General features: G+C 41.7%; 2 protein-coding genes across 6 annotated transcripts; one reads left to right on the top strand and one right to left on the bottom strand.

Moving 5' to 3' along the window:
* Positions 1-1,403: 1,403 nt before the first annotated feature.
* On the top strand, positions 1,404-9,355 carry LOC140357783 (angiopoietin-related protein 7). Of its 2 annotated transcripts, none has more exons than XM_072442301.1 (9): positions 1,404-1,551; positions 2,402-2,626; positions 2,908-3,123; positions 3,803-3,922; positions 6,720-6,837; positions 6,902-7,039; positions 8,453-8,669; positions 8,747-8,942; positions 9,023-9,355. In XM_072442301.1, exons 2-9 carry the CDS (start codon positions 2,489-2,491, stop codon positions 9,167-9,169), a joined length of 1,290 nt encoding a protein of 429 aa, XP_072298402.1. In that variant the 5' UTR covers positions 1,404-1,551; positions 2,402-2,488; the 3' UTR covers positions 9,170-9,355. The 2 variants fall into 2 exon arrangements, with proteins under 2 accessions (XP_072298402.1, XP_072298409.1); XM_072442308.1 differs by having other exon boundaries at positions 2,908-3,108.
* A 435-nt stretch (positions 9,356-9,790) lies between these two features.
* Positions 9,791-22,958, bottom strand: snx9b (sorting nexin 9b). 4 transcript variants are annotated; one of them, XM_072442276.1, is made up of 20 exons: positions 22,648-22,958; positions 21,489-21,575; positions 21,012-21,086; positions 19,481-19,612; positions 19,059-19,136; positions 18,328-18,493; positions 18,098-18,127; positions 15,540-15,663; positions 15,379-15,460; positions 15,185-15,310; positions 14,976-15,093; positions 14,764-14,894; positions 13,953-14,056; positions 13,720-13,823; positions 13,515-13,592; positions 13,106-13,182; positions 12,208-12,297; positions 12,019-12,133; positions 11,764-11,855; positions 9,791-11,332 (listed from the first exon to the last, which is right to left on the bottom strand). In XM_072442276.1, the coding sequence occupies exons 1-20, from the start codon at positions 22,657-22,659 to the stop codon at positions 11,285-11,287; spliced, it is 1,869 nt and encodes a 622-aa protein (XP_072298377.1). In that variant the 5' UTR covers positions 22,660-22,958; the 3' UTR covers positions 9,791-11,284. The 4 variants fall into 4 exon arrangements, with proteins under 4 accessions (XP_072298377.1, XP_072298390.1, XP_072298384.1 ...); XM_072442289.1 differs by lacking the exon at positions 19,059-19,136 and having other exon boundaries at positions 22,648-22,775; XM_072442283.1 differs by lacking the exon at positions 18,098-18,127 and having other exon boundaries at positions 22,648-22,775.
* Positions 22,959-24,646: the final 1,688 nt, after the last annotated feature.

Raw genomic sequence — 24,646 nt, forward strand, 5'->3', positions numbered from 1 at the left:
GTGGCGGGAGGTTCTGGTCCGGATGAACCGTAGCCTCCTGTCTGAGGGGAGCGGCTCAAATAGTCACAAGGGCCTACACTGAACAAACCTACACATTTATGTATGGAGTCTATGGTGCAAGAAATATAAGACATATCAAGAGAGAAAGTGAAAGGTTATGCAGTGTAATAGATCAGTATCCTATTATGTAAATGTACTCTTTGTCTTCTTGAACGGCGTTAGCACTACTCAAGGATAAACGGTTTGGAGCACTGTGAATCATGAAAAAGACCAACGCTTTCAGACAATATTTGTGTTGTTTTTTATGTATTGAGCAAACTGAAACTTGACTTTATGACCTTGTTTACTTCCCCTTCACTGTCACATCCTTGAACCTCTGCTATAAACTTCATGTCACTCCTGCCTGGAAAAGCCACTCCACCTGCCTCCTGCGCATGAATAATTGAGTCTTATTTTAAATGCAAATTCACTGTTTCATCACGTGAAAAAGCTGACATAACCTAACATAAAAGTTCCAAAGATGACAGCTTTCCCAAGTGACAAATTAGTCCTCTATTGTATAAATAAAGACATCTAATGAGGTAAAATTGCAAGTGGTGTCGTGCGGTTTCTGTCATGTTGAAGATGATTAAATTTAATTGAAATTTGTAATTGAACCCATTAGGCTGAATGCGGCCATTTGCAGGAGCAGCCAAAGGGGATTGTATTTCATTATGAGATATTTCAGTTCTAAAATTACCTTTATGCTCTCAATTCCTGATTCAAAAAGCCCTATCTTGTCATAATGTGTGTAATCTTGTGACGCTTTGCTGAAAGGTTGGCAGCCTTAGGTAATGACCATGAAGTGTGGGAGAATAAAGTCAATTTAAAGTATGTTGTCGCCCCCTGGTGGAAGGAAATGGAATCTTTTCTTCTTTTTTCGCTTCAAGACCTGCTTAACATGACATCCAAACCTCTGTGCACAGAACTATAATATCAGAAAGGGCAAGAGAAAAATGTGTAAAAACGTGCACATGATCATAGACCTCCTACTCATTTACTCTGGAGATTATTGTGGAGAGTATAAGTGCAGCAGACAATTCTTTTAGATATCTTTTTTTCTTCAAAATAAATCATAGGCCCTCGATGTCACTGGGCTGTGGGCTTGTATTTGCTGTTGGCCCTAAGTGGTTATTGGCTTCTCAGTCAGATAATCTTGTGCAAAATGTTACTAACACATCCACGTGGTCTCTAATTCTATCGAGTGTGGCTGTGTATTCTAAAATTGGGATTTACCTGATTTGTTGTGTATTGTAGTTAAAGCAGTATTTCATTTTTGCAAATAAAAACACAACATCTTGTATTAATTGTGTTTTCCTTTTCTGCATGTCTCCCTCTCTGTTGAAATCCTCTTACAGGGGGATTATGGCTCTAAGATGTCGACAGTGAGAGTGAGGAGACCAGGAGCAGACAGAACACTTGAAACTGGAATTCGTGCAGTTTTGGACTGAAGAAAATGAACTCCTGAGACGCGTGTGGTCTGGACATAGCAGAAGCTGACCTCTGGCTGGGGTGAGTACAGGCCTATGTGGGAGCCACCTATAAGTGCTACACTGAAGGGAATGAGGCAGGACCAGCTCAAATGCACTATTACATTTCACAACAGTAGTTATGCAGTCTACGCTATGTTTGTATTTATTTATTTACTGTTTCTTAGTTTATGGTTATTATTAGATCCCCATTAGCTGATCTATACAGCCAGCTACCTGTATAGATCAGTTTTCAATGTATATGAAAAATACAAACAAGTATGTATTCTCATTGTAGAAAAGCCATAAGTATATCAAAAGTATATTTCATTCATAGATAATGTATTTCGAAAAAATCCCTCTTCAATTGATTTTGAAAACTTTCTTTAGTTCGGTTGTTATAAAATATGATGGCAACACATTCCACACTTTCATAGCTCTGTAAATAAAAGTACATTTGAGAAAGTACATTAAAAAACGCCCATCAGATGCTTGTCTAGTGACACACCCATGGGAATCCAAACTGTTTAAACTGACTGCAAAAAACGTGAAATGACTAAATATGTATTATTACACAAAAAGAAAGAGAAACAGTTTACGTGTTGGTTTGACTGATTTGACAGCTGATTTACACGGGATGTGGTTTTGGTTCTCATGTCTACATTGCTGATACAATCAGAAAGAGAGCGTGTTTAGGAAGAAGCTGCTGTGTCATCTTTAAACTAAGAGTTTAGTGCAGAAAGCAGTGTTAAGCAGGCGACGGGCCTGAGCCTGAAGGCAGTAATGTAATAGACTAAATGGGATTGTGGTCTGGTCTTAATTACTCAAGTGCATGCACCTTCAGTTACACTGGAACTGAACAAATGTGTAACATAAATCTATATCTGTTTAAGAGAGCCACAGATGAAACCGTCTTGGGAATGGATAACCGCACTGCTTCTGCCAGACAGAAAGGCCTTTAGTTTCACACAGTGTGGGCCATGTCTCCCTCTTCCTCCTGGAGTGTTGTTTCTGGGCTGTGTGTGTTGATGAGGCTGGTGCTCGAGGCTCAGGTGGACGCGTTTAACACAACTGGATTCAATGGAGGAGGAACACAGTGTGGAGAGTACTCAAATCAGGTGAGAACTCATATAAAATGTGCTTATTCAGGAAGTGCTCGAGGTGGTGTTCTGAGGGTTTAATGCTGAGTTAGATTGTTTCCATAAAGTGTTCTGGCCTCGGCACAAAAGAAGACATTGATGTGCATTATAGTCTCAACTCTCCACACATTCCTTAGTTTTTGCAAAAGATAAACTCAATAAATGGATGGATAATGCATAGTATGCAATGTTACATGCACTGTAGTATATATATATATATATATATATGTATAGTTTTTCATTTCTTCTCCACGCCACAGTTGACAGAGAATGGCATGTGTCGTATCGTGGCCACTTTGCCCTTGCTGGAGGGACAGAGGTGTCCTGATATGTTCCGCTGCACAGACGAAGTGTTCTTTTGGGTCCAAGAGAACGAGGAGCTGAAGAGGCAGCTGTCTGCGCTCAGAGAGACTGTGTCCGAGCTGCAGGAGGAGCTGAGCAACCACCGGCACCGCCTAAAGGTCCTGGAGCTCCAGGTCAAACTCTACACATTAGACTGTATTACAGAGTACTTGATACACTTTTACTGTGCATTTTCCCTTGGAATGAGGATTGTCAGTATTATCTATTACCAACCATGAAGGGTGAGAATGGAATGTTTTTAATGCATATACATGTGTGTGTGTGTGTGTGTGTGTGTGTGTGTGTGTGTGTGTGTGTGTGTGTGTGTGCGCACACGATATTTGTATGCATATACATATTATGTATATGCATATTATGTATATGCATTAAAAGAAAAAGGAGAATGCATCAAAAAATGCTGGATGATGAATGAAGTGTGCATTAAACTGCGATAACATTTGACATATCACACTTGTTTAAAAGTGCCTTGTCATTTCTCATGTCTTAACACTGCACCTTGTCCTTGACCTTAGCTGCTAATACAGTCTATGCTGCTAACAGGATTAGCTTTCTACCCCCACATTTAGTTACGTGTGTCTCAGAGCTACACAAACAATAACTCAAACACTGGCCTCAAGGTTCTTGTGCGACATCTGTGATCGCAAACACATTTTCCCCAGAGAAGTTACAATATGGGCAGTGAAAACCTCTGTTGTTGTTGTGTTTGATTCATGTTATTGAGTAAATCACAATGTGAATACATTTAGGACTGTTTTAAGATGATATCTTATTGAAAGCATGGTCTGCTGACAGAGTGAAGAGAGACTTCACCTGAACATGTCCCTGGAACAGCGACTTCATGATCTGGAGATGCACTACATAGAGGCCACCAGCCTGCTGCACATACAGGGCACGCTCATCCTGGACCTGCAGGTGAGACACCACTGAACACCAGCTCAGTGACACCTTCAATTCTATTTATTTCCCTGTGTCCTTAGACAAATGTCCCAGCATCCCGTGTCCTTAGACAAATGTCCCAGCATCCCGTGTCCTTAGACAAATGTCCCAGCACCCCGTGTCCTTAGACAAATGTCCCAGCACCCCGTGTCCTTAGACAAATGTCCCAGCATCCCGTGTCCTTAGACAAATGTCCCAGCATCCCGTGTCCTTAGACAAATGTCCCAGCACCCCGTGTCCTTAGACAAATGTCCCAGCACCCCGTGTCCTTAGACAAATGTCCCAGCATCCCGTGTCCTTAGACAAATGTCCCAGCACCCCGTGTCCTTTAGACAAATGTCCCAGCATCCCGTGTCCTTAGACAAATGTCCCAGCATCCCATGTCCTTAGACAAATGTCCCAGCATCCCGTGTCCTTAGACAAATGTCCCAGCATCCCATGTCCTTTAGACAAATGTCCCAGCATCCCATGTCCTTAGACAAATGTCCCAGCTTAGACAAATGTCCCAGCATCCCGTGTCCTTAGACAAATGTCCCAGCATCCCGTGTCCTTAGACAAATGTCCCAGCATCCCGTGTCCTTAGACAAATGTCCCAGCATCCCGTGTCCTTAGACAAATGTCCCAGCATCCCGTGTCCTTAGACAAATGTCCCAGCATCCCATGTCCTTAGACAAATGTCCCAGCATCCCATGTCCTTAGACAAATGTCCCAGCATCCCATGTCCTTAGACAAATGTCCCAGCATCCCATGTCCTTTAGACAAATGTCCCAGCATCCCATGTCCTTAGACGAATGTCCCAGCATCCCATGTCCTTAGACGAATGTCCCAGCACCCCATGTCCTTAGACGAATGTCCCAGCACCCCGTGTCCTTAGACAAATGTCCCAGCATCCCGTGTCCTTAGACAAATGTCCCAGCATCCCGTGTCCTTAGACGAATGTCCCAGCATCCCATGTCCTTTAGACGAATGTCCCAGCATCCCATGTCCTTTAGACGAATGTCCCAGCATCCCATGTCCTTAGACAAATGTCCCAGCATCCCATGTCCTTAGACAAATGTCCCAGCATCCCATGTCCTTTAGACAAATGTCCCAGCATCCCATGTCCTTAGACGAATGTCCCAGCATCCCATGTCCTTAGACGAATGTCCCAGCACCCCATGTCCTTAGACGAATGTCCCAGCACCCCATGTCCTTAGACGAATGTCCCAGCATCCCGTGTCCTTAGACAAATGTCCCAGCATCCCGTGTCCTTAGATGAATGTCCCAGCATCCCATGTCCTTAGACAAATGTCCCAGCATCCCATGTCCTTTAGACAAATGTCCCAGCATCCCATGTCCTTTAGACAAATGTCCCAGCATCCCATGTCCTTATGTCGTGGCTACGATAGGGATATGATGTTTAGGTGGATGTTTTCCACATGAATTCCAATTTATGGGTTAAATGAATAATTATTGACTGTATTAGTTTCCAACAACGCCACCCTGGATTGGTGCCAGGGACACATACACAACTAAGGCAAGCACACATTCTTTGATTGAGTGGACCAGGAGACTCAGATATAGGAAAACAGTTCACCATTTATTAAATCTAAAGACAGAATAAATGAAACATTTGTATTTTTAATAATAAAACTACTACTACTCTCATTCACACATTCACACCTCTAAAACAGTAGACACATTTAAACAATTCACCGAAATAACAAAAGTAAAATAAAACAGCAGCCCAGATTGTCCCTGCAGGCACTTTAAGGCCCAATTACCCTACCAGGAGGTGGCGCTGGTCCTTAGCAGCAGGCCTGGGACCCGGTACAGTCCCACAGTCCAGCTGGGGGCCAGAGCCGACACTCAAAAACTCCAAACGTTGATGTTACAGTCTGTCAATGTAGAAAAGGGCCGGTGCGAACGTGCCCAAACCCACCAAGGGCACTTGGAGGGAAGTTCTGGGTTTGGAGTCGGAGGAGAGACGTTTGGAGTCGGAGGAGAGACGTTTGGGGTCGGAGGAGAGACGTTTGGTGTCGGAGGAGAGACGTTTGGGGTCGGAGGAGAGACCCGCGGGGTTACCAATCCGGTGCTCAAATCTGTGCACTATGCGCGCCGTGGCTGGGAGGAATCCTGGCGCACAAAGCCTGCACGTAACGTCACGCACGGGGCGTTAAACCTGGGGAGCGTGCGGCACGAGTCATACAAGGTTGGAGCAGGGTTTGGTGAGCGCACGATGCGCAAACCAACCTGGTTAACACGCTGGTGTGATCGCTGGCTTTAAGCCTAAACTTTGGGGTGTTTTTGGGGCGATCAGAACGAATGCTCCGGTCCTCGTGCCGCTTGCATTGCTCCCAGGTGGCGGGTGACGTCAGAGGCGAGAAGGGCCAGCGCAGGTGAGGAAGCCTCCTTTTAAAGGCCCAGGTCACAGGCCATAGGCTGTCAGGGGTTATGAGGGCCTACTGCCACACTTAGACAAATGTCCCAGCATCCCATGTCCTTAGACAAATGTCCCAGCATCCCATGTCCTTACCATTACCAATTACCATTTCTGTTTATTACAAGTTTACTCCTCCGGTCACAAACCAAACACATTTATTTTATAATAAATTGCTTAACTTTAAGCAATAAAGGGGTGTTAAAACCGTTGTATGCATTTTAAGACAAAGATAACTATAATTAAAGAAGTACGGTTTACAATACAATAGGGTTATGCATAACATATAATTAGTGTGTTAATGTGACATGTCATCTGAAAGCTTTTAATGACCTGACAATGAGCTCGCTTTAGAACCAGGTCCATAACCTGACTGAAGTGGTGGATCGAGTCAAAAGAAATCCTGGCTGTTTGGTCAACGTCCTTCATCCCAATTCTCTGATGAGTTCTCAAGAACCTCAGCACCATCCAGGTCAGTCAGTGCACTTTTCCACCAGGAGAGGGCGCAGGACACTGTTTTTATTTGCCCCCTGCAGAGACACAGCCCGTTAGGAACTGCCCCATAGACTGTGCATCTATTCACTACAATGGCGTGAGGAGATCAGGTCTCTACACGGTGGTGCCGGCGATGGCAGGAGCTCCAGTACAAGTCTCCTGCGACATGGACACAGATGGTGAGGGGGCTTCACACAAACCTATTCAAAGTTAATTACAGCATGTTTGTGTTGTCAGGGCTCATCTGTCTTTGAGCTACAGACCTGCTGTATGGTAAACAGTCACTTTGTATTCTTTTGAGAAGTGAGAGTAATAGTACTAATAGTAATACTTTTACTTCTATGTGAGTAGTATAGTTATTGAACTAAATGCTCTATTTTTTTAGTTAAAGTTTCATTCAGTGGATTTAAGCCTAATTAAAATAGTTTGCGTGTATTTAAACACCTTTCAAACTCACATGTCCATAGTTTGGTCTGGACCCACCTCCACCAAGACTACTGCTGAATGTTAATGTGACTATTGTGATCTGGACATTCATTGGACTGAACTTTTGTGTCGTTGGAAATACCAATTTGTGTGATTAGACATAATTGGAACACCTAACCAGTGTTACAATACTAAATCAACTTCCATGAGCTTTTAACCTTGTTATAATGCACATCATTATCTTACTAGTTGGAGTATTTTGATTGCTTTACGCATGTTTGAGCTACCCTGCATACTTGCTTGCGTGCTCAGAAAAGACCTGTTTTCACCTACCCCCTATCACAGACATGCTGTAGACTATCCCCGCCCACATCCCTGTACTTTGTGATTATTTGAAACATTAAAAACTCAAGTGATACATGTGGGGTTCTAAAAAGTCACATAGCCATTTTTCACAAACAAATATAGTGTGTCAGTCCATTTAACAGTTTACAAAGTAAAACTCATCAAGGCGACCCCAACAATACAAAACCATGTATTACAAAACAAATGCATCCACCACCATTAGAATTCAGCAATTTAATAGGACACAAAATAATTGGTAAAACTATTAATTCTCTGTACCCTGAAAGCATCATGAGTCAGGAGTCTGGGTGGTGGGGCCGACCCAAGAGGCTGTTTTCTTTCTTCAGAACCTGCTCCTCCCAGAGAGGAGTGAAGGTGTCTTCATTTTGAAACAGGTTTTAACAACGCTTTCCACATTGTTTGTTAGACTATGACACCCACAAGTGAAAATCAATGGTTCCGTTCATATTATTGAGCTGTTTTAGACCAATATTGCAATTTCAGATCTATATATATAAAATTATAGTTTAAGTTTCCTTGTACTTGAAATGTTTACTTTAATGTTTAGTCGGAGAATTTGTTTATATAACCTCTAAATTACAAATGACCGTAGAGTTTCATCGGTAATCATACCATTTTATCCTATTAATTTGACTTCTACTTGATATTAATGCAAGTCTGTTTTAAAGTAATGGTAGTCTACACTTCCCTCAAAACTCTTCTAATGTGTTTGTTTGTTTGTTTGTTTGTTTGTTTGTTTGTGTGTGTGTGCATGTGTGTGTGTGCGTGCGTGTGTGTGTGCATGTGTGTGTGTGCTGCAGGTGGAGGCTGGACACTGATCCAGAGGAGGGTGGATGGCTCCGTCACTTTTGACCGGACCTGGGGGGACTACAGGGACGGGTTCGGAGACCTGCACTCGGAGTTCTGGTTGGGGAACGACCACATCCATGAGCTCACCTCTCAGGGGGAGTACGTGCTGCGAATAGACCTGGAAGACTGGAGCAATAAACACAAACACGCCGTCTACCAGAGCTTCAGGTGATGCACAGCAGTACTAGAACACTAACCCGTGAACAAAAGGTGCTGACACAAAGGCCTTTTTCTTGTCATGACAGTGTGGAGGACGAGGAGCACCAGTACCGCCTCCACGTCGCGGGGTTCAGTGGCTCAGTGCCGGACTCATTTGCCTGGTATCACGACAAACAGAGCTTCAGCACTCCAGACAGCGGCAACATCTGCGCCGAGATCTCCCATGGCGGATGGTGGTACAACCAGTGCTTCTATGCCCACCTGAATGGCGTTTATCACAGGGTAAAATACAAAAGAGCTAGGCCTACATGTGACTTCTGAGAAAAGCAGAGCGATGTTGTTTCATGACTTGTCACTTGCAGGGAGGTCATTACAGCCCTCGAGGGCGCGGTCCTCTGGGTCCGGACGGAATCGTGTGGCACTCGTGGAAAGACTCGGACTATTATTCTCTGCGTAAAGTGACTATGATGATTCGGCCCCGCTCCTTCAGAAAACATGTGTCGCCTTGACGACCACCTGGATATTTCACAAATGTGGAGCCAAAGTATGTTGAAGAAGAGACTGTGGACTGCACCCGTGATCATGAAAACTTTGAGTCCTTTATACATCCTAAAAGTACATATTGTAGAAATATTTTAACCACGCTATTTCAGACAATGTCATGTTTTTTTTCTATATAAAACTGTACATTTTTGTGACATTTTTATATACATTTTCTATTTATATCAGACGTGTATGCAGTATATGTATTTACCATGTTTACCACTAAGTTTGCATTCTTAAATTTGGGATTTTTAACTTTTTTATGAACTGTAATTAAGTATTGTTCATGCATGGGAGTATAAAAGCCCTAATAAAAAACAGCCCTACACTGCAGTTCCAAATGGAAGTACATTAAAACCTCCAGCTGCACCTAAAGCCTTCCACAGATGAGTGAGCGCTTAAAGAGCCCTTTGAGTGTGAGAGTGAACAAACACACTCTTTGACCTGTGCAGTCAGACCCCTCTGTGTCTCTGAGCCGGGCTTTTAAAGGAGGAGTCCGTTTGGGGAACAGGAAGGACACTGTAAAACCAGAGTGTGCACAAGCGTATAAGACACAGCAACATTTAAACACCGACAAGCGCAAGAAGAGTAGTACAAATCATTCTTTAATCAATCAAACCGAATTGTGTTACATACGACAAATAGTTCTATACATACAATATTGACGGAGCACCGGATGGGCTCAAACGTATATAGTTACATCACTATTTGTCTTATTACTTACACAGAAATCTTATATATGAAGTCATATGAAAGTAAAAAGTGTACACGATTAGACTGATTGCAGGCTGGTGAAAAGCAGGAGTAAAATTGCATACATCACTTATTCTCCGGCTGTGACCAGAGCTCTTATGGTACAGATTGTTACATAATATAGTGCTTCAAACACCTTCATATAAAACATCTATGTCTATGGACAAATATTCCTCAGGAAAAGGTAGTCTCTCTTCATTGGATGATCACTTTTTAAACTTTTGTGGTGAGAGAAGTTAAAAATCCATGTAAACTGTAGAATGACAGTATTGCTGGTCAGGGCGGAGCACTTGTGTTTCGTTCAATAATATAAGGCACATGAGGCAGGCACAGGTAGTGGGAGTGTCCCGTTATATTTGAATGAAGTGCAAGGCAGGACAAGACGAGGCACTGCCACCAGAAGCAAAGGTATACGCTAAAAAAAACCCATCAAACTCCATGTTTCATGTCACGATAATGTACAGGACTGTGCAAAGGTGGGAACAACAAGACCGGCTTGATACTTTTAGACCAGTTCCTTTAAGCCACGATGCGATATGGATTCTTGAGTCGATAAAGTCTAATATTTGTCGGGCTGCTGCGGCCAATAATGTAAATGATCAATATTCAGAGTTTAAAAGCCATAAATGTTTGCCAAGTTATTGTAAAGATGATAAATTAATTTGTCACTTTTGTAAAACAACAAATTATTAATAGCATTTATGGGCATTACAATAATTCCATAATAATAATCATAAACACTGTATTTTTAGACTAATTGCTCTTTTATTTACAGTATCCCTTATGAGTCTGTTCTAAATGACACATCTGGGAATGACTCATGTGACACACAGATTGGGGCAGCTCAGAATATTGGCAACATATTAATATCAAACAGATTCAGAAATCTAGTCAAAGATACAAATTTTTTAAATCAATAAATTGCCCATCCTTAGTTTATTACTTTTTAAAATTAATTTTGATGTTAGTTAGTAACATGCCATGGACAATTGTATTTATTCAATATATTAATATAAACACAAAGCACACAATTGCGAGATAGGACCAGTGCCTTGACTAAGGTGCATTTACATGTACTTATAGTTGTTCCTTAAAAGTCAATTCAGACCTTTGCACAGCACTGTTCACGTGGATCATTTGAAAGGAGAATGTATTTTGAAATGCATTAAGAGCTCATCTTCTGCTGCCGGTGTCAATACACACTACACATCGTTATATTTATCTAAGGCACAGGTGAATGAGAGTACAAATTAAATAAACTGTGTCCAAAAGAACGTAGTACAAACAGGAATATTGGATGGGTTCTTGTAGTATGACAGTCTGGACTCTCACATGGTGGTGAACTGACTGTGTGCTTGTCTCAGTTTGTCTGCGATCTAGGAATGCAAAAAGAAAACACAGTGGGAAATAACAATGTAAATGGAAAATGCAGTATTACACTAACAGTTATAACCTACAGTACAAGTATAGTAGTTTGCGTTCTCTGAGAGGAAAGGGAAGGCCAAATTTCTAGACATTTTTATTAATGGGTTTCAGTTTTCCATCTTATACAACCTTTTGAGACTTTTCCCATTCAAAATATATTATAAATAGTTTTAAACTGTAATTTCTCATAATTCTTAACCCCAGAGCTCTCCATGCCGTTACTGCTCATAAATAGTTCGGTGCATTATGTAACATTTCTGGAGGCCGTGCATCTGTAGTAAATAAAACTTTCACACATTTATATTGCATAGCGCGTAATATACTGCGTCCCCGTCACTCGTTAACATTTAGTGAAGCACAGAGGTGATGGAGATGTTCCTACCATCTCGTAAAACTTGATTTGCTCCTCGAGGTACAGCTGCATGACCCGGTTGTAGTCATAGATACGGTTACTATGGAAGTGGTTCATCTCAGCTGGACAAAAAACACACACACACACACACACACACACACACACACACACACACACACACACACACACACACACACACACACACACACACACACACACACACACAAATCAGATATCATTTGACTAAACAAGTCCCCAAAGTAGTCGATATTTTGCGTGCGATACCTTGTAACGTGTACGACATTACGCTGACACGTTTGGCCATGGTCACTTTGTCCTGAGCGGTGATTTTACCCGCGGCAACCAGTTTGTCGCCCTCTTTCACTTTGTCTATCGCCGCCTGGAGAGTGTTACAAAAAAGCGTGAGCGACGGACGGCGGCACAACGAAAAGAGACGGTAGGATTAAAGTGCACCTTATGGACTCCGATGGTGTCGGGGAAGCAGCCCAGCAGGCCCTTGTACTCGTTGTTTGTTTCCATGACAAAGTGGAGGTCTTTTCTAGGCTGAAAAACAAACAAACATGGAAGCGCTGCATCAAAGTCATGTCCTTATCTAGACGTGAGAAATGAGGAGGGGAAAAGAGTAGCAGGTTCTCAAGAGATAAAAGGAGAAAAGGGGAAACTGTACATCATCGGCAAGACATCCTGCTTTAAATTGAAATGATTAAACCAACATAATGGAAGCAGTGCAAGCCTAAACTTAGCTTTGGAACTAGATGGATGAGCGAACAGGTTCAATATGACTTTACTATCCGTTTATGCGTGAGCTTTAAGGGATTGCTAGCACATAAAACGTTTGGGAGTATCACAAGCTTACCAGAATAACTCCTCTGTAAGCTGCTCGGACGCCCAAACAAACAAACAAACACCAATTTATCTGAACAGACCTCAGCATTCAGACAATTTTAATATATTTCGAAGCTACAATGGGTCATTTGTTCTGACAGAGACGTCATCGCTTCATATACATAGACCCAGTGATTACAACTGCATAAATCTGTGTCAAGACCGTAGAACGTAGGACATCGCTTGAACACACTTCATCACTAGAACTAAACTCAGCCTTGGGATCTTCCTCGACCGATCGGACAAGCAGGACACGGGGTCGAGGGGGTCGCGACACAACACAATGTGATGTCGACGCGGCCGGAACCGGAAACGAGTGAAGTATGTCAAAAGGGAAGAAAAAGCACAGAAAACAAGTGTTGTTCAAGAATAAACGGCGATGAACATCCTGAGGCGTCGTCGTTGGATCGTTGCTCCACTAAGAATGTTGCAAAGCGGCTTTTGTTATTGCAATATTGACGCGTACCTGTTCTGCAACCAACAGGGCGATCTCCTCGTAGGTTTTCCCCGCCTCCGTCATGGCGTCTGTGAGCGTGGCTTCGCCTAGACACACGTTTTGCAATCAGAAATATTGCTTTGACATTGCAGTAGACAGCAGTGCAAATGTTGTGTGGTCGAAGCTTGAAAAAGGTGTCGTAATAGTATTTTTATGTGTCTATACGGTTGGAAGACTAATATTCATTGTGTAAGAAGCTCCATCAAGGTGTTTTGAAGACTTCGGCGTCATTAAACACATTTAAAACCCTGATTCTGAAACAGACCATTGGTTAATTAGTCAGCATTAACCGCGACTCCAAAAGGAAACAAGCGGTAGAAAATGGATGGATGGAATAACCGCAAAAGGAGGAAGTCATTCTGCTCATATTGGCATTTACCCTGGTATCCGCTGCTGGTGAAAACAGATGACAGGTTTTGGAAAGCCTTGCCGATCCTCTGATACTCCTTGGGTAACGCTGTGATGGGACACAAACACCGACGTGAATGTGCGGGGTTTACACAATAATACATGTTTGTCTTGTAAATAGTAATTAGGAGGCTAAGAAAAGGCGAGCGAATAGAAAATGGGTGCAAGTCACATACGGCCTGTGCATCTCTTCCAGTGCTCGTGGCCCACAGTGAGAATCTCCTTCACGCCGTCGTCCATGGCTTTTGTAAACCTGCTGAACTGCTCACATTTCTGCTCCCTGAGGGGAAATGGGAAAGAAAGCGAGGTAATGTTGTGTGTTTGTTTAGTGTAGGTAATGTTGTGTGTTTGTTTAGTGTATGTAATGTTGTTTGTTTCTTGTTTTTGGTCACATTTTGGTCGCACTTACACTTCCACTGGGTCCAGATCTACCGCTTCGGGCTCGATTGTGGAGAAGATCATTACCCCGACAGTCTCATCCTTCTCTGCTTTTCTCTTGCCCATTTTCCAATCCTGAAGAAATGAATAATGACAAAAAGAATAATAATACTAATAAAACTCAAAACAATATGTATAATAATATGTATTTTCCGGACAATAAGTCGCACCAGCCAACAATGCATAATAGAGAAGAAATAAACATATATAAGTTGCACTGGAGTATGAAATGCGGTTGCAAGTGTGAAAATAACAAATAATATCACATATAAGTTGCTCCGGAGTGTGAGTATGAGTATATAAGTATAAATATAAGTAGAAGTCACACCCCGGCCAAAACTATGAAAAAAGGAAAATACGGTAAATCATAATTCCGCCCTAGAAAGTTTGCTAAATAAAAAGTAAGCACATTTAGATATATTTGTACAGGGCATTATAGACATTATATACACAACTGTATTATTATTATTATTATTATTATTATTATTATTATTATTATTATTATTATTATTATTATTATTATTATTATTATTATTATTATTATTATTATTATTATTATTATTATTATTATTATTATTATTATTATTATTATTATTAGACAGAATTTGACAGTTATAATAAATGTTATGTCCTAAACTCATTTGAAAACGAGTGTCATTTCTCATGTCGATGTGTGGAACCTTTTCTGCCATTTAAAAACACTAATGTCAGAACAGAAGCATCAGGGCTGGTGCGCTCCGTTTCCTTCACGTGTACAAATGTTGTTAAAACACAGAACACACCTTCTCGTCTTTGTAGGTGAGAAAAAGCTGGAACACGTCACTACACGAAACGACCGGGTGCCGACACATTCTGGTCATCCAGCCCTGCAACCGCTCCATGCGCATTTTAATAAACTCTTCCTCAAAACGCCCTTGAAACACACGAGAAATATGATGGTCAACGTTTCACTGCAAATGTCCAGTGTGTGAAGCGTTCCGTTCACGTGCTTTACCTGTCACCTGCTTGTCGGGGAGAGACGGGATGGGAATGGCCGACCCAAACTTATCCAGGAGTCTCTCGTAAAGCCAATCAAAGTGCTTGTATCTGTGATTGACAGGTCTATTTGTGGTCTATAAAACAGTTACAGTTAGGGACATAAATAATGATGCAAAATATTGTATGTTTTTAGACTTTAGTTTTGAATTTTACGTGAATACTTACATTTGGTGTAATTTGATATTCAATGTAACTCTTGAGGCCGTACATCTTTGAGCCTTTTTTAGGGTCCGCTACGACGCAATCGAGCTGCGTTTCTGGGTAAGCCCAAACCGCGCCGACTTCCCCCATCTGAGCAAGACAAAATCTGTGACCACATGTAACGCTGGAGATCTTGCAGCTTTGCAGAACTTACGTACATAAATTGGAAGCCTCTCTTTGCCTTTTGTAAGTTGTTTGCAAAGAAGGTACAGCTCTGGACCCGACTTTGAGAAGGGAAACCTGCTCGGAAACAGAAAAATAAAGTGTTTTTACGTCGTTAAAAAGTCCCTGGAGCATTGTTCTGTTGGTGGACTGTTACTTGTTGAGTGATATTTTCATTGTATGTGCCCTCTGCATGGCTCCGGCGTCTCCAGCCTCAGACTCTGCATAACCTCCAGTGGATCTGTCGTCCCACTCGTCGTCCCACTCGTCGTCCTCGGCTCCTGTCACACATCATATCAATGCCGTTTACGCAAAGCTAACTGGAGGCACTGCTCTGTCTGAAGCTCTGGGACACACATTAGGCTTTAATCCAAGCTTTGTTTTAACACAGTCAAGACCATAAAGAACTGATGATTTGGTCCGTTAAACAAGTTCTTCTCAAAAAACACATTAAAAGTCACAAGCTGCAAGCAACACTTAGCCACACTCACGCTTTATTAGAAATCAAACCCTTAAACAAGACCATGAACACCCAACTGGATCACAGGCTCATGGAAATGTGTTGGTTAAATCTAAAAACTGATGTATACATTGTGTCACCATGGAAACAAGGGCTGGGAAATAATGGTGATAGAAATCTAATGACGATCGTGAGTCTTGTGACAATCTGCTTTTAAGTTGTTGTTGTTGTTTTATGGCGGTTGGCATCAGAGTGTCGCATTACCGCCAGACTTTATTCCCCAGACTTTGTCGTAGTCCTAAAAGTTGTTCTTCCAGTGCTTTGACTTCCAGTGCTTTGACAAAGCCCAAGAGGTCATGAGATGCCTTAAGTTGTTGTTGTTGTTGTTGTTGTTGTTGTTGTTGTTGTTGTTGTTGTTGTTGTTTTATGGCGGTTGGCATCCGAGTGTTGCATTACCACTTGCCATATCACTAGTCACTGGTTTTATTTAGAACGCTGCTCTTTTTCTTTTGAATTCTGTTCTTTTTCTTTTGAATTCTGTTCTTTATCTTTTGAATTCTGTTCTTTTTCTCTTGAATTCTGTTCTTTTTCTTTTGAATTCTGTTCTTTTTCTTTAGAACGCTGTTTCATTTATCGGCCTCAGAAACGCTCTGAAACGAGTGATTGCTGGATTTAACGAACGCATGCATTCTTGTGTCTAATGCTGAAAGAAACACGGTCAGAGGAGTTATCGTAGGTGTCCCTACGGCGACGTCTGTGGATGAAGTTAAGGAGAATTTGACGGGAGTTACGGTGGTGGACGCTAGGCGTTTGAAGGTGACCCGGTTTGGGGTAAGATGTGACAGCTTGTCGGTAATGGTAACACTTGAAGGGAGGTGCCTGCCTAGTAAGGTGTTCATTGGGTTCATGTGCCATGACGTTAGGCCATATGTTCCACCGCCCCTGCGTTGCTTTAAGTGCCAGCGCTTTGGGCATATTGCAGCGGTCTGTAGAGGGAGGCAAAGGTGTGGTAAATGTGCAGGAGATCACGAGTATGGGAAGTGTGACGTGGGAGCAAAACTGAAGTGCTGTAACTGTGGGGAAGAACATAGCTCTGCCTACGGGGATGCAGGTTTAGCAAAAGAGCTGCTGAGGTGCAGAAAATAAAGGTCTCTCAAGGTATATCCTATGCAGATGCAGTCAAGAAAGTTTCAAGTAATGAGTTTAGAGTAAATACAGAGAGAGGAGCCAGCGCTGTTCCCAGCCAGGGCGAAATGAGAAAGGCCAGCGTGGCTCCCAAGAAGTGTGAAGGTTTCAAGAGTGGAGGTCCCAAGTGTTCAGGTTCCAGAATTAATGAGAATACCCTGGTTGTGGATAGAGAGGATTTTGTACTCTTTATGGTGGATGTTGTAAACTGTGCTGCTCAGACTCAAAGCAGAACTGAAAGGATCAGGATCATTGCTAAAGCTGCAGGGAGATTCCTTGGAACAAAGGAGCTTGATTGGGCAGATATAGAAAACAGGCTAAAGGCGCTAAATGGGAGTCGGAGTGATGGGGGTCTGCTTTTGGGGAGTCAGAGTGATCAGAGTGACGAGATGGGGGTGGGGGTGGTCTCCTGTCCTCGCCCAGTCTCGTAGACGCACGGCTACCAAGCAGCGACATCAGTGGAAATATTAAAGCCTATAGAATGAAGCCTAAAGAATAAAGCTGTACGGTGGAAGCACCAAACGTCAAAGAAGGAGAGGAAGATGAAGAAGAGTCTCCCTGGAATAAAGCCGGTTGGTCTCTGATACAACAACTATTCTAGTCACAAAGACATATCATGACCTCATGGGCTTTGTAACACCAAAGCAATGGAAGGAGTTCTTTTACGGACTACGACAGTCTGAGGACTACGACAAAGTCTGAGGAATAAAGTCTGGCGGTAATGCAACACTTGGATGCCAACCGCCATAAAACAACAACAACAACAGCAATGAAGTGTGAACTTTGCAAAGAATCCGTGACTTCTTAATTTTACATAAATTGTGATCAAACCAAAATATCGCACACCCCTAATGGTAACTGCAGATCATCAGGCCAGTGTAACGTCACTGTAAAGAGTATGAATAATGCACAGACCATTCAAAGGCGTGTGGGCAGGTGCATGCTGAAGGACAAACGCCCAGAATCCCATTGTGGACAACATTCAGTCCATTATTGTACAAACACATGCAGTTATTTGGTCAAACATATCAACCTCTGTTACTATGCACAAAACTACCAGACAAGGATACCTGTGTAGTCAATCAAATAAGGATATGGCCCTTCAGAGAAAAAGGAAGGACATTTTTTAAATAGAAAGATTCTGTGACGTTTTATAAAAAGCAGTTGCTACATGAGTATTTTATACAGTAAAATAACACGTCTGCTGCGGCCTCGATCATTTATATTCCCGTTTGTACCATGACTAGAACAACTAAAGTGGTTTTATTTCAACATTGTGCCTGATGGTAATAATCCTAACCTGGTCCTTGATAGGCCTGAGGATGGCCATGGGACCCAGCGCTCCAGGGGTCCGGCGCTGCACTCCGCCCAGTCTGAGTGCCCTCTGGGTTGGACGCCCAGTTGTTGGAAGAGCCTCCCGAAGGGTCTGCATTCCACGTGGACCAGGGATCATTGCCATTACTCGCCTTAGGAAATAAAGTATTGACAATGTTAAAACTCAAAGGTCATTAATACATGGACGGGGCAAAGAGGAACAGCATGTTTAAGAAAATCATATCATGCAGTTAAGTAAAGGCACAAATACTTCAACATTAGGGCATTTGTACACTCCACAGCTATAATACATGTGTTGTATCCAGAACAGGCAAAGATACAAAACATGGACTCTTTTTAATGCTGGAAAAACAAACACTCCAACAAAAAAAAGGTTACTTATGCAACAATAGTAATCAACTATTCATTTATTGTAATTCCACTGTGCATTTATTCATTCAAGTATTACCAGTCAAAAGTCCGCACAACTTCCCATAACAAACGAGTTTCCAAACTTTTGCCTGGTAAGCCAAGAATAGTGACATTTCAACTGGTGCTGATTTGAAAACATTTAAGTCGGTGCATGTTAATAATAAGTGACGACATGCTTTGTGGCGTCATCACACGGGCAAATCTCCAAAACAAACAGATCAGAGGGTGGAGTAAATGTGGGCTCATTCCCTTGGCTAATGCTCACCACCTTTTACTGGTCGTTACCTCGCTCGGAAAAGAAAAGAAGGGAGTGAGTGGGGTGTCTGGGGTGTCGGGCTGGGAACTCAAACTCCCAGCGTCCACCTTGAGAGGAAGAAAACGTGACGGTGATGTTATAGTGGGGGGATGTGAGGGGGAAGAGCGACTCAATTTGCTGATGCGTTTCCTTCTGCACTCGCACAACGTGCAGCGACATTTCACCATTGTTCCCAAATCTGTCTGAAGTACACTGCGTACAATTGCGGCTAATGCCAAGTAAAACATTGTTACTCAAGGCTACGTGACACCTGGCTTTCGGTCTGCAAAATGTTCAGTCAAGCACGTTTAAAAACAGATCCAGTGATGCAAATTCATTTCTGCTTTTAAGCTTCTAAATAAAACTTTTGACATGAGCTCATTCTCAGAAATCGAGAGGAGGAAGAGTGCACCTGGTTCGGAGGTGGGGCAGAAGCCGGGGCGAAGGCGTCAAAGAAGGACAAGTCTGGAGCGTTCACATTTCCTGGACTGGGAGCAGGAGCGGGAGCGGGAGCGGCAGGAAAGGACGGCGCCGACGCACCGAACTGGACATGGAGAAACGAGAGCGTTAAAACCAGACAGAAACTGGATTGAAACCTTTAAAGTGGAGTCCACAGTCGTCATGTGAAGTGACGGCCTCAAACATGACCACATACACCTGCAACGCCTTAAAACGCCACATCAACAGCGATCAGATGACTTTAAGATTCAAGAAAAAATGTATTGTCATTTTATGCACTCGAGATGCATGAGATGTATGAAAATGAGACGCTGTTTTGCAAAACTCCTCAAAGCTTCATTAAATACACATAAATAGTAACAGTATAAATATAAATATAAAGCTTGTTCCTGCTTTACAGCTTCAGATTTAAGTCAAACTTGACTCCAAACCTCATCCTTTTTACTGCCAAAGCAGAGATCTCCATTAAAAAGCCCAAAGCTGATCATCGATGATTTGAAACTATCGATTCTTGATTTTGTTATATTTTGATCAACTGCACAGCCTTAGCATAAATGTGCTTTACAGGCTCGACACTAGGAATCTCAATATTTTTCTGTTAATCGATAATTGTGATTATTCAGGTCACAATATAATCTTAGGAACTACAAACTAATCACCGTGACTATTTTAGAAAAAAAAATATTTAGTTTATATTCAATCTGGACCCCCCCTAAACACCTGAATGTAGAGTGATTTGTATGTGGCTGTTTAAATCACAATAACTTTATTTTTGCATTCAGAACATTTAAATTCATAAAGCTGGTCACACACTAATGGACAGTAATTAAAATGAAAGAAAATAAAGGATTTCACTTTTGTTTTGTGTCAATAATCGTTATGTGTTGACACATCTCTCAAAGTGCAACACTTTGCAGCACCTTTCATGCAGTAAACATAAGAAAATGTCTCACCTGAGAATGCAACATCAACGTATGTGTATAATGTATGTGTATAATGTATTTGGATGTAAAAGTAAAAGTAATCTGGGACTCAGCTGTGGATTGTGTGCGTCCTCTCTCTGTCGGCGCTTCATCTATGGAATCTACTTGTTAAAGTTCTTGAGTTTAAAAATGTACTATTTACATTATGACACTACCACACCCAGAGCTCCAGGCATCTTCAGATCAGCTGCTTCTTAATTATCCGTCAGACACAGGGGCTGCAGTGTAGAACGTTATATTGAGTCTGTTTTAATGTACTTAAGTATCTTACGAGAGTGAATCACATCCAGATGATGAAGTCACAGTCGCAGGACAAACGGTCACACACGCAAACATCAGCAAAACATAAAAGTGTTGTAATTTTCAAGGGAAACAGGAATCTCTTCCTGTGGCAGGAAATGTGAAATACAAGTGATAGTGTGATTTCAGTAGATAAAGTACACCACATGACTTCAGACAACCACAGTTTGAGAAGCCTCATGTGGACTGAAGACGTCTTACCTCAATGTAGTCTTCTGGAACCAGTCCAACTTCCCCTCTGGAGTTTTGTGCTTCAATCCAACCACCTCCGACACTCTATCCAGGGCACATAATGTCACACAAATCAACACGTTTTCTCCACGTAAAGACTTTTTCAATAATTTATCCACAGTACAATTATTAACTTACAGAATGTACAATGATCTTCAACTAATGTTTAACAATTCAGCAAATGAGATACTATACTTTACAAACCAGCTTTATTTAATCAGCCGAGAAAAACAACAAGTCTTCCCAAAACAGGAGTTAGAGATTAGACTAAAACATTGATAAAAAAAACTGTGAAGGTCAGCACACACCACGTGACCTTTGAACTCCTACAGAGCAGCAGGTGTGACATTGATTTCCTGTTATACTCTTTGCTCTAGTTTAGAATAATGTTAAGTTTAGTTTCATGTCTGCGAGACACATCGTCAGCTCGATTCAGGGTCAACACACCTGATTAGTGATCGTGATCGTCTCATTTTCTTTAACCGTCAGCTCATTGTTGCCAGGCTCCGCAGAGAAGTCGTATAAAACTTTTGCCTGAAAGCAGAAAAGCAGTATTTTACATATTTATTAGAACTCAAACAGGTTGGGCAGGTTTTCTTGTCGTTTGACTGACTCTTCACCTTTTCTTTTTTTATTAGTATCCAAAACAAACTCCAAAATCCATTTACAAAACATAACTAGGGCTGCGACGATAAATTGGCTTCCGTGACAAGCTGCCTACAATAAAATGATTGTAGTCATAGTTTGATAACTGTAAGTGTTATCTGGACTCAGCAGAATCTTCAACACATATGAAAAAACCCTTTATAACCAAGCCAGTGCCATTATAAAATCAAAACGTCAATGACAATGTCTCACTTTTCTCTATAATACACTTTAAACTGTAAATATTCTCTCTGTTTCAACTTTTATTTGGTTAAAAATGTAGGCCTTTTAAAAAAAAAAAAACTAAATTTACCATAGGAATAATTGTAAAAAAAAGTGGATGCATTGAAAAAGAACCATCACTGACTAGTTTTCTAAAATAAGTGTAAGTTACAGCCCTATAACTGTAGGAGCTGTTTATATTGTACTAGACAGACGTGTATAACATAATTTCAGCAGTTATCAGTTACATATCGATCCAAATAAAACTGCCCGTTTATACATATAAAGCATAAGCGCCATTAATATCCATAATCATGAATAATACACTTTCCAACTCCACAAACGACTCCAGTCAGCGCTATGAAAAGGACTACAACTCCCAGAATCCCTCGGGCGCAGACATGACCCACACTGGAAAGGTAGTAAAATGTCACAAGACTCTGCAGCAGAACGCACATTTTCCACGTCGTTAGCACAAGTTGAAAGAACATAAGTTCACGCGCATCTGTGACACGTCTCCCCACTCCAAAGTAACCGCAACAGTCACTTTTAAAAGACGAATATGAGACAAATCCCGGCGATTAGCGCAACAATCTTGCAAAGCAGCAGAAGAAGTCGGTGCCTCCGCGCGAGCCAGTGTTGTTGTTACAGATCAGAAAAACAGCTGTCAACTATAAGATAAAGCCACACTGCGCGTTTATCGACGATTGTACGCGTCCCAACTACACGCGGGACTCACCTTTACTGCCATTGTCGAAATTGTTGACCAATCATTACCAAAAGAGGCCCAGAGCTCTCAGGATTTCCGCTCCTCCTCAGCTGGACATTTCACCCGCCGCCGCCGCCGCCGCCGCCGCCGCGTCTTTGGGGCTGAAAATGAGGCTCAAACCGCGGGTCTTTCCCCACGAGACAACCGGAAACACGCACGTTAACGCATTAAAAACAACAACTGAGAAATGTCCCCGAGCTGTAACGGACGAGGCTTGATCGTGGTAGATGGAGCCGATTGCGCCAACAAGTAGTTTGACCGCGTACGGAGCCAGTGACAGGGAGGGAGTGACCCGACTCAAACCGGAAAGTATCACAAGTCAACGCGTTTGAGTTTCTTCACGCGGAATCGAGTGTTTTTACTCAAACTTATGTAATAAATAATGTAACAGGTAGATTATGCTGATTTATAAACAATGGTGTGATACCCGTGCAGTACTAAAGGCACATATTTACATAATGCCACCTGCATTTTTTTTTTTAAATCTTGAGCCTTTTTTGTGTGGTTATTTTCATTGTTTGGGAAATAAATGATTGAGTGATCATTGTTGAAATATTTCTTCTGATTAGCAGTCTACATGTTGTCAACTCTGGCACAAAAGCCAAAGGGAGGAACCACACGCCCCTGTATTTAGCACAACAGTGACCTCTGCTGGCTGAAATATGGCATTACGTTTACATTAAAAAAAAAAAGTTTTTTCAAGAACGGTGTCCTTGAATAACTCCATAAAATTGCTTGAATGTAATAGTGTCTTAAGATTTACAGAAATAATATATATATTGTATATCTATACATCTATGTTTCTATATATCCATCTATCTATATCACTATGTATTTATATATAAGATAAGATATTCCTTTATTGTCCCACATGGGGAAATTTCATAATATATATATTATATATGATATATATATATATATATATATATATATATATATAATCTATGTAATCTTATATATCTACTATCTATCCATCTATGTATATCATTTTATTTTATTTTACATGATTGTTACTGTATAATGCTATAGTTTATTTGAAACCATCAAATAATAGCAATTAAAGTTAACAATAGACCTACCAATAATTTGTGTCCACTAATACAATGTGGACCAATGTCAGATTTTTTTCTGGACATTGTTTCTTTCACTTTTTTTACTAAAAATTTCTTGCCATGTTTATGTTGTTGTTGTTGTTGTTGTTTTATGGCGGTTGGCATCCAATTGTTGCATTACCGCCAGACTTTATTCCTCAGACTTTTCGTAGTCCTCAGACTCTGTTGTTGTTGTTGTTGTTGTTTTATGGCGGTTGGCATCCGAGTGTTGCATTACCGCCAGACTTTATTCCTTAGACTGTTGTTGCTGTTGTTATTGTTTTATGGCAGTCGACAGCCGAGTGTCGCATTACCGCCAGACTTTATTCCCCAGACTTTGTCGTAGTCCTAAAAGTTGTTCTTCCAGTGCTTTGACCTCCAGTGCTTTGACAAAGCCCAAGAGGTCATGAGATGCCTTTGTCGTAGTCCGTAAAAGTACTCCTTCCATTGCTTTGGTGTTACAAAGCCCATGAGGTCATGATATGTCTTTGTGACTAGAATAGTTGTTGTTGTTTGGCATCTCATGACCTCTTGGGCTTTGTCAAAGCACTGGAGGTCAAAGCACTGGAAGAACAACTTTTAGGACTACGACAAAGTCTGGGGAATAAAGTCTGGCGGTAATGCGACACTCGGCTGTCGACTGCCATAAAACAATAACAACAGCAACAACAGTCTAAGGAATAAAGTCTGGCGGTAATGCAACACTCGGATGCCAACCGCCATAAAACAACAACAACAACAACAACAACCGGCTTTATTCCAGGGAGACTCTTCTTCATCTTCCTCTCCTTCTTTGACGTTTGGTGCTTCCACCGTACAGCTTTATTCTTTAGGCTTCATTCTATAGGCTTTAATATTTCCACTGATGTCGCTGCTTG

Source organism: Eucyclogobius newberryi, unplaced genomic scaffold (genome assembly GCF_026437365.1).
Source record: "Eucyclogobius newberryi isolate DKJ021-1_F unplaced genomic scaffold, fEucNew1.0.hap1 SCAF_1, whole genome shotgun sequence".
In the NCBI taxonomy this organism is placed as follows: Eukaryota; Metazoa; Chordata; class Actinopteri; order Gobiiformes; family Gobiidae; genus Eucyclogobius; species Eucyclogobius newberryi.